The sequence below is a fragment of the Coptis chinensis genome, chromosome 3, assembly GCF_015680905.1.
Source record: "Coptis chinensis isolate HL-2020 chromosome 3, ASM1568090v1, whole genome shotgun sequence".
NCBI classification, from domain to species: Eukaryota; Viridiplantae; Streptophyta; class Magnoliopsida; order Ranunculales; family Ranunculaceae; genus Coptis; species Coptis chinensis.
Window position 1 is genome coordinate 20,754,708 of NC_141458.1, and position 15,273 is coordinate 20,769,980.

At 36.0% G+C, this 15,273-nt stretch overlaps 2 protein-coding genes across 2 annotated transcripts; one reads left to right on the forward strand and one right to left on the reverse strand.

The window, feature by feature from the left end:
• Positions 1 to 1,396: 1,396 nt before the first annotated feature.
• On the forward strand, positions 1,397 to 1,786 carry LOC147508555 (uncharacterized). Its single transcript, XM_086597251.1, has one exon. It carries the CDS (start codon positions 1,397 to 1,399, stop codon positions 1,784 to 1,786), a length of 390 nt encoding a protein of 129 aa, XP_086453377.1.
• Positions 1,787 to 12,861: 11,075 nt separating this feature from the next.
• Positions 12,862 to 14,482, reverse strand: LOC147508556 (EG45-like domain containing protein). Its single transcript, XM_086599143.1, has 3 exons — positions 14,324 to 14,482; positions 13,316 to 13,592; positions 12,862 to 13,163 (listed from the first exon to the last, which is right to left on the reverse strand). Exons 1-3 carry the CDS (start codon positions 14,439 to 14,441, stop codon positions 13,157 to 13,159), a joined length of 402 nt encoding a protein of 133 aa, XP_086455269.1. The 5' UTR covers positions 14,442 to 14,482; the 3' UTR covers positions 12,862 to 13,156.
• Between the last annotated feature and the right edge of the window lie 791 nt (positions 14,483 to 15,273).

Consider the following 15,273-nt stretch of genomic DNA (forward strand, 5'->3'; position numbering starts at 1 on the left):
GTGGTCAAAATTTGATAGAGCTTTGATAAATTCTTACTAGATAACAGAGTTCTCAAACTCTGTAGTGAAGTTTCATACTCAAGGTGTCTCTGACCACTCCCCTATGGTGGTATGGTTGTATGAAAAGGAGAAAGGGTACTATCCCTTTAGATTTTGCAATTATTGGGCTCTACACCTAGACGTTTTGGACACAGTGCAACTGTGTTGGGACACAGAAGTGTATGGTAATAGGCTTTATGTTCTCATGCAATAGCTGAAGATTGTGAAAAAAAAAGGCTGAAGAGCTGTGCTCAATTTCATCTATCGGACTTACAAAAGAGGGTGGAATCTGCAAGAGAGGATTTAAAGGCAATTCAAAGAATGTTATAGGTCAACTCCCTTGATAGCTTTTTGTGTAACAAAGAAAGAGAGGCAAGAACAAGGTTAAGCTTATTGTTGGAGATAGAGTAGGAAGATTACAAGCAGAGACTAGAGTGTGACGTGATGCAACTCGGAGATAAATGCAATGCTTATTTCCATAATGCCATTAATGAGAAGAAGAATAGAAACTACATTTGGGCACTGGAATACTTTTAGGACAACAGGTTCCAAGTCCAGAAAGAAGTGTCCCAAGAATTAGTAGACTACTACCAATCACTACTGGGAGGCACTTCTGATGCACAATGTGAAGCTCAGAAGCTAGAAGAACTAGAGGTAAGAAATGTTATCGATAGAGAAACGACAAAGAAACTGATTGAGCAAGTAACTGACATGCGGAGGTACAAGAAGCTTTGTTCTCAATGCAGGATAACATATCACTAGGCCCAAATGGATTTAATGCCTTTTTATCAAGAAAACCTGGTCTATAGTGGGGGAGGAGTTTACTAAAGTTGTTAGGTCAGTATACATCAGTAAGGTGATTCAAGGAGGAGTAAACTCAACATTCTTATGTATGATCCCAAAGAAGAATAAACCATCCAGAGTTGATGAATTTAGACCAATTGTGTGCTGCAATATGGTCTATAAATGCATCTTTAAAGTCATAAGCAATAGGATGAAACCTGTCATGCCAATTTTCACTAATTTGAACCAGTCTGCCTTTGTTTCTAGAAGGCCTATTTAGGATAATTTGTTACTTACTCATGAACTCCTAAGGGGGTATAATCGAGTACATGGAATTGCTAGGCGCTCTATAAAGAATGATATCTAGAAAACTTATGACTCTGTTGATTGGGAAGCAATGGAAATAATTTTGCTATGATTTCAGTTTCTAAGAGTTTTTGTGGAATGGATCAAGATGTGTTACACTACACCTAGTTTCTCTATATTAGTTAATGGGATACCCTAAGGTTATTTTAGAGGTGGAAAAGGGCTAAGGCAGGGAGATCCACTATCTCCCTACCTATTCGCACTTAACATGGAGATTTTAGGAGGTCTTCTGAAGCAAGCAGTGAATAAGAAAGCTATTGAGTACCACTCAAAATGCAAGAGAGTAAGACTAGTGCATTTATGCTTTGCAGATGATGTTATGCTATTTTTCAAAGGAGCAGCAACCTCTATACATGGAGTTAAGGAGGTACTACATTCATTCTCATCTACTACTAGTCTGAAACTCAATGTAGGGAAAACAACTCTTCTCACTGGTAGTATAAGTCATCCCTCAAGCACCTCTTTGGATGGTATTTTGGGTGTGAATCTTGTCTCTCCACCTATCAAGTATCTGGGGCTTCCTCTGACTACATTGAGACTAGGGGTTAAAGATTGCTTACCTTTAGTTGAAATGATCACCACAAGAATTTCAAATTAGAATAACTCTTTTCTGACTCTTGGAGGAAGATTGCAACTAATTCACTCAGTTTTATCTTATTTTCATAATTATTGGGCAAAGACTTTCATTTTGCTTATGGGGGTTTTGGACAAGGTATCAAAGATCACTAATAGATTTTTGTAGGTAGGTCTATCGTTGGAGAGAAAAGTACATAAAGCTAGTCATGGCACTATAAGACTCAACAAGAGTGAAGGTGGTCTTAGTATATATAGTAGACCCAAAGGTGTGGAATGTTGCGGCCTATTGTGGACTATTCTACAAGATTGCATGTAAAGAAGAAACTTTGTGGGTCAAATGGATGTGGGAGTATCAGCTAAAAGGTAAAGAGTTATGGACTGTGAAAATCCCTGCAGATTGCTCTTGGGTATGGAGGTCCATTCTCAAACATAGAAAAGAAGTTGCGCAATTCATCAAGTATGTGATTGTTAATGGAGAGCAAACTAGTTTATGGCCACCCTTGGTGCTCTAAACAACCATTATTAGAGAATACAGAAGCCAAGAGAGAGTTGCAACTTCATGAAGATGCAAGAGTGTCATAGCTCTTCACTAACAAGTAGTGGAATAACAAAGTACACAACCTACCTGATGGAGACCTCAAGAATGAAATTCCGAGTATAGATATACAAAACATGTTACAAAAAGACTTTATCGTGTGGACTGAAACCCCAACAGGAAAATTCTCTACCAAGTTGCATACATGTGTCTCAAAAATATTAGAGAAAAAGTCAAACGGTATTGACTTGTTTGGGGGAAATTAGTAGTTCCAAAACACTCCTTTATAGCCTGGCAATTGTTTAGTGGAAGCTTCTGCACACAGGATATACTTATAAAGAAGAAAATTCTCCATCAGTCATAATGTTGTTTGTGTATGCAGGAGAGAGAGAGAACTCTCATCATTTATTTTTTGATTTCCCATGCTTTAAGAAAATATGGGCTGATATCAAAAGAAACCTTGGTATGAACCCTATGGTGCTGGACTCCAACCAAGAATGGTACTACATATTGAGGAAGATTAGAAGGAGTGCAACAAAAGTTGAGATCATTAAAGCGATGGCCTGTTCAATAATCTATAACATCTAGAATGAAAGAAATAGCCATAGATTCAGAGGAAAGAAGCACACATCAGCACAAGTAGTATATGACATCTTGAAGAAGATGAAACTCTATCTGGAACAAGTGCTGAAGAATGCAAATAAATCAGAAGGTGCCAGAAGAATGATGAACTGCATGGGGCTACAACTAGGGTGGATTCAACAAACTGTGATTCAGTGTCAGTGCCAAAAACCTAAAACTATAATGCTTAACCCTGATGGAACTATGCAACTACAAGGAGCAGGGTATGGAGGAGTAATCAGAGACAAGGATGTAACAGTTCTGTTAACCTATAATGGAAGTTCCAAATGCAAGTCAATTTTGTTCCAGGAGCTCTTGGGCATCTTGGAAGGATTGAAGGCAACAAAGTTGATTAGTATTCACCAAATTGAGATCAACTCAGACTCAAAGAGGGCGGCCAATATAATCAATGGCATAAAACCTATTCCTTGGTTATGAATGAACATGTTAGAAGCAATCAAAAGGCAGATGGCCAAGTTTGATAAGGTGGAGACAAGCCACATCTTAAGAGAAATGAACTAAGCAGCTCACTTCATGGCTAAGTTTTGCAACATGAGTGTTCAAGCTATTAACTATAATATAGGGCCCTTTCCAAAGCAATTACATGTAATCCTAGCTGATGATGGAAATGGTGTTGTATACAACAGATTTTGACTTAATGTAGGTTGAGGTCCGTTTAACCCCCCTCTAATTGATTAAAAAAGAAATTGGTAAAAGAAAAATTAGAACCATCAGAATCAATATCTCTCTGAGCAATGTTGACATTGGGCTTGTTTCTGCTCCATGTCTTTCTTCTTTCTCAACTTCTTGTAGTCTTTCTTCTAATGCCTAACGTCGTGAGAAAAACACACTCATCACAAGCTGAACGTCACCCTTTTGACGTGGAACAAAATTTACCCCTTCGACAACCAGAATTTGGGCAGTCATGAGACTTCGATCGGTTACCACAAAAACTTCCTTTACTTCTTTTCATTACATCATATCCTAGCTCATCAATGCAGACTACACCTCATAATAGTTTAAAGTTTTCTTTCCAAGCATAATGATGGTTTTTATATGCCCATACTCCTTATTGGCAAAAGATCTAAACAAAAGGAAAGCTTTGTCTTCATCTTTTGTTTCTTTTTCAATATTCAACAAGTCGGGAAGTAACTTGTTGAAATCATTCATATGCCGAGATAGTATAACACCTTTCTTCTTTCTCATATCATATAACTTGGATTTCATAAATATATGATTTCCTATTGTCTTTTCCAAATACTTCTCTTCAAGGATTCTCTAAATTTTTTTGGCCGAAGTCTATTAAAGAACAAGGTATATCACATCCCTAGCCAAACATGATCTTATGATACCACAAGCTCGCCTATATTTTTTAGCCCAAACACTCTCTTCTATATCTGATGGTTTTTTGTCTTACACATCATCCAAGTCTTGTTAGTATATTGCATCTATGACTTCACAACACCACATCAAAATTGTTCGAACCATCGAAGTAGTACCCGTAGGAGTAATGGGAATCATATACATGCTATTCTCAAACTTTCACACTCCTAAACAATCAAATAAACTAAAAAGAAACACCCTCTTTGGAATTTCAACAAACACTTGACAGTCAAAAGAGAACCCAAATACCACAACCATAATAATCAACTTAGAAATTCGCTTGGGAATTTCTGGAAACACTTGGTCTTCTCAAAAGAACACAAGTACCAACCCTAGGTAGAACCAAGGGCTCTCATACCCCAATTTGTTAGGCAATGGAAGCATAAGTGAGAACAAATATGACAACTAAATTGTATGAGTGATGTAATAAGCAAATCAAAGTAAACAAAGTACCAACTACGCAAGATAAACCAACCTAGTGAAGACAATATTTAGGTAGTTTAGCAAGTCGTGCTTGCATCCACAAGCAAAGGAGAAGCTTCAATTGAGAGAGAAAACAAATGGTTACAAATCACTCACCTTGGTTCAATAGGTCCCAAAGTTCCCTCGATATTTTTTTGGCATGTTATATATTTTTCCTCCTCACGACATAGAGTTACCTTGACATTTTGCTTCTCCCCGCACCTAGTTGTTTTGGGTTTTGGTCTGTCATAATGTATGGTACTAGCTTTTATGTCAAGCACCACCATAATCATTTTTTTTTTGTAATTTGAAATTGTAACTAGAAAAGAGCTATCCTCAAAATTTTGTTATCGCAACACCTTGGTGTTGTGAGAATTGGTATGCCACATTGGCCGAGTGCCGAATGAATGATAAAAAGTTAGCGCACACACTTTGTTTTCATGACACGTGTATGCCACAAAATCTATTACGCATAGATTTCTAGTCATGAGAAACCAAAAAAATAAAATAAAAATACTATGTAATGTGTTTTGGCAGGTCAGGGTATAAGTGAAGAAAGAGTCTCCTAGTAATTTCCTCATAGACTTAAGCGATAGTAGACCAACACTTCGACCAGCAGATGTCTTGATTTATAGTTGGTCTGAGGACAAAGATGCATGTGTTGATGTTATTGGAGTTTCTACAACTGTAAGAGTTGGAAATGGTGCCTTTGAGGTGGGATAAGTAGCAATAACGCAGCAATGACAAAAGTAGAGAAACATGAGGAGGTTTGTAGGGCGAAACAACATTGTTTTATCTCATTTGCCTTTGACACTTTTGGGTTTTTGGCATCACATTCGGTTGAACGTACTACTCAAAAATATTGTAGAAGGTTATGGAAAACAATGTGGTTTTTAGGAGGGTAGAAGTTGCTATTCAAAAGAGAATAGTGGCACAACTTAAAACGCGTTTGCCGCCTTTCTCTGTGCATTTTTTTTTTTTTTATATAATCAATAAATATATATTTTATCTTGTTTTAAGAAAGAAAAAAAATTAAAAACTGCTAAAGTATCTTGCATCATAGAGGTGTCGTCTCCATAGTAATGACCTGTCACGTGTAATCATCTGTCTGAGCTAGGGTGCTTGAAAATGAGATATACTTGACGAGAAAAATTTTGCTCCTTGGGTTGTTCGCTCCTTGCGTCATTGGCTAGTACACGTGGCACATTTTTTTGATAACTAACTCAAAAGTTAATTGTGAGAGAGGCATGGTAACGGAGAATGAATTACGAAAAAACAATAGAAAACACAAAATAAGAAACTAAATAATCAAAAGGGACAGATGTTGACAACTTCCCTAATCAACTTTGTCTTCTCCATTTTCTATTTTTAAATTCATCTTGCTTAAGACGACAAAAATTTGCATACTTATCAGGAATGGTTGAAATTGACTCTTATGGCCACTAAAGAATCAAAGAACCACTTCACATATGGAAAACCATAAGTAGGGAAGCATTGCCTTCAGTTTTTCTAATGGTTTGATATTTTCTATAATCATTATCATTTTTGGAATTATATCAAACAAATAGTTAATAGTTAAATTCCAAACCAGGGAGAAAAAAGAATACAATCCATTGGCTAATTAGTTGTACCAATTCTTCACTTGTAATAATGCATTTAATTTTTTTATTTGTTTTTATTTATTTTACTTTCAGTTTCATATATTTGTTAAATTTCAAGAAAAGGGAATAATTAAAGATGGAAAAAGAATTATAGAGGACACCATGAAGAAGATGAAGTGCGTGGTCTCTTAAGCAAATCTATTTTACATTTTACTTTTTTCGATAATTATAACCCAATCTATTTTGCTTATATATAGTATCCTAGTTTGTGTATTTTGTTTCTGGGCAATATTTTCTCTGTTATCTTGCTTCTGTCACAGTTTTCTTTTAATTTAATTCCCACAAAAAATGTGCCACATGTAATGTTTCTACTGGGCAATGACGCAATGAGCGAACAACCCAAGGAGCAATTTTTTTCTCTGCTTGAGACAACCATTATACATCAACCATTTTACCACCGGGGTACGAATCCCATAAGTGCTAATGAAAAATAGTGATATTGAGAGGTAGAGAGCCAAAACAATAATACCGTCGTACAAGAAACCAAAACGAAAAAAAATGTCGTGTTTGAGAAAACAACTATAGAACCTCTACGAATGCAATATGATAGTTGAATACTTCATGAGATAGTAGAGATATAGGAGACTACTACAAATGGTGATATCAAAATATATAAACATACCATGATCAATTTAAATTTATGGTGTGAGGAAATTCAAGCCATTGAAGAAATTACAAAAAAAAAAAAAAAAAAAAAGGGGGACATTAGTTATCATGCAAATTTACGGGATGCATGCACGACCTGCAAATGATACCATAAGGTCCCCAAAAGAAAATGAAATAGTGCTACAGAGAACAAAGACAGTACAAAGACAAGTAACCGAAATGAATTTCTTACTCAAATATAATAAGTGTTGATATATATGAGTGTTCCCTAGCCTACTCTAATACATTAATAGAATTGACTATTCACATAAGTTCGAGATTATAGAGAAATTGACAATTTAACATGGTATATGATAAAATGTAAATAAAAACTTTTCTATCCTATAAATAATTATTTATGCTAGGAATAAGAAACACTATTTATTCTACGTTTAATCAAAGTATCTACTCTCAATTATCATGTAATAAACTTAGAGTAAAGAATTCGTTCCACTTCTAGTTGCTTAGAACGTGACAGTTTCACTAACTTAAACAATTCTATAATATCAATGAGAACAATAGTGTAATTATACTAATATAGAGAAAATATAATTAAGATATTCTAAATTATACTATAACAATTTAATGAGAATAAGAGATTAGGGGGATTTGGTTCCACCTTGATTAATTATTAATATGCTAGTACGGAGTTGTTGGAATCCTAATCTTTAGGTTTTCATATAAAGATTAGGTCTTTTTATCCCTAATTATTCATGGCATCTCTACCAACTAATAATTAGCATGTGAGGCAATTGAAACTCATTCTCATGGTGAATTAACTACTCTCTAGAGTAAAATATCTTACTACAACTATTCTACACTAACACATCAAGTTTTCATCAAAGCTTCAATCAAACCCCTCTAATGGAGGTTTAGCTATGAATTATGGGACTATCATGGACATAATAAAAGAAAGAAGAAAACATAATGAAAAACTACTTTATTAAAGATAACTTGAATTGAATTAATGGTGGCTAGGCTAATAAAACTATAATAACTAAGTTTTAAAACTAAAGAAGAAAACTAATTTATTATCTAATGGGAGAGAGAGAGAGTTGTGCCTTAGTCCTCTTTATATAGGAGAGGGCTAGGCTTACAATTTCGTGCATGGGCTTTAGAGCTATGTTTTGGGCCATTAAATAAAGCCCAAAACCTAATTACTTAAGTCCAAAAAGGGTTTATCTGTTGGAAATTACTGCAACAGCCTTTTTGTCCACTTTTACTCCTCTTATTGGATCAAGGCCTGAACTATTAGAAAGCTTTTTCCGAGTCGATCGTTTTGACATATAGTAGGCCCAATTCTGATGTCTGATTCCAAATATACGACCTACAGAAGTTCTGTTAACTTTTCTACTCTATTTCTGCCTGCGTTGACTTTGACTTTTTAGCTTTGACTGGGCTTTAAAAGGGTTTTTTCTCTTTGAAACTTGGGCTTTAACCATAGAACTTCTTAACAACCAACTTTTGCTCCTTTCTCTTGCAAAAGTGACATATTTCTTCACATATTTAACTCCAATACCTGAAATACACAACCGTACGTAAACAATACTAACTCTTCTTTATTATAAGCATAATTGGTTAAATGTAATATTATTAAGGGGTTAAAACTATAATTTTTGGCTCTTATCAGTATCAAAGCTTCTAGTTTCTGAGAGGTCTCGAGTTCAACTCCTACCAGGTGAAGATGTCTAGTCCTTCTACCTGTGTATTTCCAGCGTGTCCTGATGAGGGGGAGTGTTGACATATATGAGTGTCATCTAGCTTACTCTAATATATTAATAGAATTGACCATTTATATAAGTTCGAGCTTATAGAGAAATTGGCAATTTAACAATAAGTTTACAAAAAGCTTGGAAAGTTCTTCGGCTAAACAAGGTTTCGGGTAATCGAGTTATGCATCAGCTGAAAACCATAAGGGACGCGAACAAACAATAGTTGAATCAATTGTACAAACTTTTTTAATAGTACCATAATCAAGATCGAAAAAACGTTTATCCATGTTGATAACATTCACATTGTCATAACATAAGTAGATACATTTCCTTGGCATCCAAGATAATCAGATGCAATCATGGTGAGAGAGTTGTTAGGTCTTAAGAACAATGCACGATCACCTAGACTTTTTACCTCTACCCACTTATGCTTTGCAAATTCTAGTTTGAAAATCCTGAAACTTACTGTGAAAAGATATAACTCTCTTTCTTTATGTTCGATACAAGGGCCATAGTACCTCTCGACCAACAAAAGGTCAGTTGAAGATTCCACGAGGTAATTGTGTCTGGAACCATACATTTGCAAGGACATGCCCAAGTCCATGTTGGGTTATATGAATAAGGACTTAGTGGGAGAAAAGCTATATAGGCCCTTCACTAGATTGACATTTCCTTCGTACCACAGAGCGTACAAGTCACTTTTGTAAGATGTAATGTCTGAGCTAAGCAAACTGGAGCCATGTGTTGTCTGTAAACTACAAATCTTTGGCCACCTCGTATTCTGTAACGACCCTACTACCACATACTCAAACAATGCCTATATTGTCCCCACTTACGTCACCCAAAGGCCTAGGTCCAAAGTCTGCCAAACCATAGGTGTGGGGTTTTAACTCAAAAGGCCTGAACATTAGGATCTGATTGATTAATTACTTATAACTAGGATCTTAGACAACTTCCTAGATGGTAGAATGCATACCTGGCGCAACCATCACCCCCGGGCTAGGCGCCTTTCCAGACACCTGACGCAACCTCGAGAGAGCCGTCTTTGGCTCTAGCTGGCTCTGATACCATTCTATAACAACACGCCTTACCCTACTAGGTTGATACGGCCCCCACTTAAACATTGCAGACTTCCGACAGTGTAGGATTTTCGAACTCTAGACAGCATCTTCCTAGGAGATCACCCATCCTTGGACTACTCCAACCAAGAACGCTTAACTGTGGATTCCATATTCGAAATATGGAATCCACAACCAAACATTCTGTAGTGGGGATAGCTTAACTGTGGGCAGGTTTTGGACCTGGGCCTTTGGGTGACGTAAGTGGGGACAATATCGACATTATTTGAGTATATGGTAGTAGCTAGGGTCATTACATATTCTCTTCCAAGCAAATGGCTTGTCGTTGTCCTCTTCGGGCCTATAGCAAAGCAACATGCTATATGACAATTGGAGATTTGGTATGATCACTAGCATTAGGGGACATACGTGATAACCTTATACATGTATAGATTGCAGATGCGGTTTGTGTCCCATTCCATGTTAGGGGAAGACCCTAAATCTAACTTTAACAATATAAAATAAGGCATTATTTTTTGTTTTAGAAATTCAAGTGTCTTGCGTAAAGGGGAACGTGGTGAGTGGAGGAAGGTTGATTACTTTTCTTGTTATCAGGGAGTGACTAACTCTCAAGGACAAAACAATCGAAAAATTAAAGATCAACACCACCTTTTATTTTAACCACTCACAATGACCGAGTAAATGAAAGGTCAAGTATACCTTTGACGCAAAATAAAAAACAGTTGGGGTAGATAAAAGGTCAAATATACCCCTGACGTTAAATAATAAACGACCCAGCCCAACCGAAATGACCCAGTATATTTAGTATGAACAATCATTGTTCATATGTCAACATGAGCTATGAACAATCATTGTTCTTATCTCAACAAAATGTATGATTTAACAAGAACACCTATTGAAGTATGAACAATCATTATTCATACCTATTTGGGGTATAAACAATCACTATTCATATATCAAACATGAGCTATGAACAATCAATGTTCGTATGCACACTAATTGTTCATACCTATTTGGGGTATGAACAATTACTATTCATATATCAATCATTGTTCATATCTCAACATGAGCTATGAACAATCACTATTTATATTTCAACATGAGCTATGAACAATCACTGTTTATATTTCAGCATGAGCTATGAACAATCATTGTTCATACCTCAACATAATGTATGATCAGTAAGAATACCTATTAGAGTATGAACAATTAATCATTATTCATATCTATTTGGGGTATGAACAATCACTATTCATACCTCAAACATGAGCTATAAACAATTACTATTCATCGTATGAACAATTACTGTTCATAACTCAAACATGAGTTATATATAAACAATCATTGTTCGTATGAACAATCATTGTTCATACTTCAATCATTGTTCATACTTCAACATGAGCTATGCACAATCACTGTTCATACTATACCTCAACATGAGTTATGCACAATCACTGTTCATACATCAACACAATATATGATTAGTAAGAACACCTATTGGAGTATGACCAATCATTGTTCATATATATTTGGGATATGAACAATTATTATTCATACATCAACACAGTGTATGAGGTATGTTCACCTATTTGGGTACAAACAATCACCAAATTTCTCTGTTTTATAAACATAACATAGAAGGGTGAAAATGGTATTTAAAAAATAAATAAAAATTTAAATGTTTTATATCTATAATAATATGGAGGGGTAAAACTGGTATTTTAGAAAAAGTAAAAAGGTCGGGCCAACTTATTTTGTCCTTGAGGGTTACTAAAATTGAAATCGTGGGTTCGTGGGTCACTTAATACTGAAATTTGTCCTTGTGAGTTACTAAAAAAAAACGGTGTCCTCTAGAGTTGTTTTTCCCCAAAATTGGTCATCTTGACTCTTTTCTTGTTCTTGTAAAGTCGTAGAGCTAAAACTCTAAATTCCCATGAACTGTAATTAGCCACATATTCGACGTCCCTGTATCTCTTGTATCTCCACTTTATAAGTTGCTCCATCCAAAATACTAAAAACCCCAAGACGAGGTCGGGATAGTACAGGTATCCATGGTGTTGGATTGCGGGGGTTGGTTTTCAACATTGTAATAGGGAACAATTAGCCACGGTAGACGACCTTTGTAGCAGAGCCCCATTGAGGAAAATGATCTCCAGGAAGAGCAGACAAATCCAAACCCTACAAAATCAGGAACGACAAGACGTTTCGCATACGATTAGTTCTAACATCTCATCAGGAAGTTCGTTCCATTCAACAACCAAATTATATCCTTGGTCTTGCATTGATCTGATAACATTGAAACCTATTTTTCCTACTTGCGATCTTCACCGGTGACTTCTTTGCAAAGAGAGGCAAACGTACAATGGCAAAGGAAGACTTTGATGATGATGATACCATCACGAGAAACTCAAAGGAAATAGATGAAGACAAATAGTTGCTTTACCCTACAACTTAGAGATATATAAATAAGGGGAGGGATCCATATACATCACTTTTTATACAACAGTTTATACAATGGCCTTCATCTCACTTTACAAATTTATTTACGACTTGATTTTTTGTGGATGTCATTTTCCTACCATAGAGAACTTCCTTGCAAAAAATGGGCTCATTTGAAAATTTCTAAATATGTCAAAAGAGGGTTGCAAAATTTTAAATCGTGGTCATTAAAATAAATCACATTTTCAAACCAAGCTTTGAAAGGGTTAGAGATTTTAGAATGATATGAAATTTTGTGGATATAATCTCTATAATAGTAAGATCATACCCACAAAGTATTAGCCATTAATACAACTTATAAAAGGGTCTTGTATAAATAGTTGTATAAAAAGCGTTGTATATGGATCCCTCCCCTATAAATAAAATCGTAGGCATTACCTGTCCATTACCACGTATTAGGATTCCTTTTGATACATGTATACATATTGAAGAACTTATTACGTACATACCGATTCCAATTTGAACTTGTGTTATATAAGCAACAATCTCAGGCATTTAGAAATTGACAAATAGAGCTCCATTTATTCATCATCTGGCATGTTTAATTTACATATAGTACAGTATTAGACTATTAGTAATTGAAAACTGCTTGTGCGTGCTAAGCTTTTTTTTGGCTAAAACTTGTGCTAAGCTAGCTCCACAGTACATAGAATATATGATCATTCATATAAGCTTCTTATTCTTATTTACTGGAAGAACCATAATCTACATTTTAGAGAACTTGGTATTATTAGGAAAAAAAAAATCCTTAAAAGCAACGAGGGAAGCTCTTTTCATCTTCAGACACTTCAGCGATTAGAGCCTGCACATATAAAACCAAAAAAGGTCATGCATGCTCGAGATCTTGATTGGTCAATCATATCAACCGAACAGAATGTAAATATTTAAATGTAGCTTATTAATCAACCAACAAAGTAAAGGATACATGCTATTCGTTCTGAATAATTAACTTACTGGGTATATTCAATTTTTATCTTTCCAGCATCAGGATCAGCAATCATTGCGATGGCTTCTTGAGATAGATCAATGGTTCCTTGGCACCCAGCTGGGCAATAATCAACAATCCTCACAGTGATACTGTTACCTCGACAAGGGTGTGGTACACCTTGGTTTGTAGGACCAGTGCATCTTACAGAGTACATTCTACCGCAAGCTGCCCTATTGTGCCATATGACATCGCTAGCCGCCGCAATCATGACTCCATTTTCTTGGAAGCCATAGCATGATGAAGCTGCAAAATATACATAGTAATTAACACTGCATGTTATGATATATGAATTATCACACTGATTACTGCCAATAAAATATCAACTGAAAACTTTACAAATATTAGCACCTCACATTTCAGCAGAGCATCCTAATAAAAGCAGTAAATGTGGCCGCGAGACAGAAATGTTGTTGAATGTCCATGTAACTATTACTATAGTCTATAATGCCAGTGAAACACCCTATTAAGCATGTATCCACCATATATATGCATGCATGGTAGGAATTTGTGCTAATCTCAATTTATTATTTCACAGATTATATTACTACCATAGGCGAAGGAGCCGGTAGCAAGGGTATGCAAGTTATGCTTTCGAGCCAGAACACTTTGCACTGTAGTCCGTAGTTCATAAATTAGCTAGGCACGGTTTTGGTCAAGATCATTTTACCACCTACACACTATACACCGGAATGCCAGGCTAAAATGTGATAAACCAAATTAAGCATGGCATACAACAAATGCAGCACTGGAATAGCTTTTCATCGTATTAATTTACAAAATAATTAATAGCAATTCTAGAGTACACCCTCTTATGGGTGCACTGGTACAATCCACCCTTGATTAAAGACTCGGCCATGCAATACACTCTCACTCCTTGCCTGATGGAGAGTCCAGATGTGATAGCGCAGGTACAACCTATGTACTCTAGAATTTGGCAATAATTAAAACTCTTCAAGCTAATTAAGGATACTCACGAACATAAGGAGGGGTATAGTAGGTAGCTGTTCCAGGTACTGCAGAGCCAACAGCTAATAGGCCAACAATCGCCCCTACAAGTACTATTATTAGATTGCTCATCATCTTCATTGCCATATATATAAAGTGAATATGTGTGTTGCATTGAAGCAATGAATTCTTCCACCATTTATAGGACAAAAATAGCTACGATCTAAGCCTTCATCCCTCCATGCCATATTGACGACGTCTCACGTCATCTCTACTGAAAGTTACTTTGCCCATTTATTTAAGGTCAAGAAATGACTTTTCTAGACAAAAATTGTGCAAAGTACAAGCTGATTTCATCATATATGCCTTGTCATTTACAGTCACGATAATGATTTTGTAGAAAACTGACTGGACGAATCCAGACGCCTACAGTTAGACCTTGAAACCGATTAAGAGTAGTGGTAAATTGACTGTTACAACGTTTAGTGATCAACTAACCACTTAAAAGTTAAAACCATCAGCATCCAAGATCTTGTAACAAAAGATCTTAGCCAATGGGGCTAGCCCTGCAAGTTAATTTGGCAAATACAGAAAACGGTCTCCAAAAAGACAAACCAGTCCACATATTGCAATTTTATTTGGCCGGCCTTCTCAGTACGCAATTTAGAGGGCTTTATGGCAAGCCAATTTTTCATTAAATGTGTGCACTGCCTTGCAGGACGCAAGAACTAGACACCTCTTACACTACCTCAAAAGCTATACTTTCAGCATAACTGCCTGGGTGCTCGGTGATCGAATGTCAGACCATTGGCACTGGTGGTCACCAGAGCATCTTAAAAAAAAACATACAATAATTGTTCTCAAAAACCAACAAACAAATGGGGATCCAACAAATAACGCAATTTTAGACTCATGCGCGAGAACAAGAAGGATATGCATTGGCGGTCACAAATCTATTGGTTCGATACTTCGATAAAAC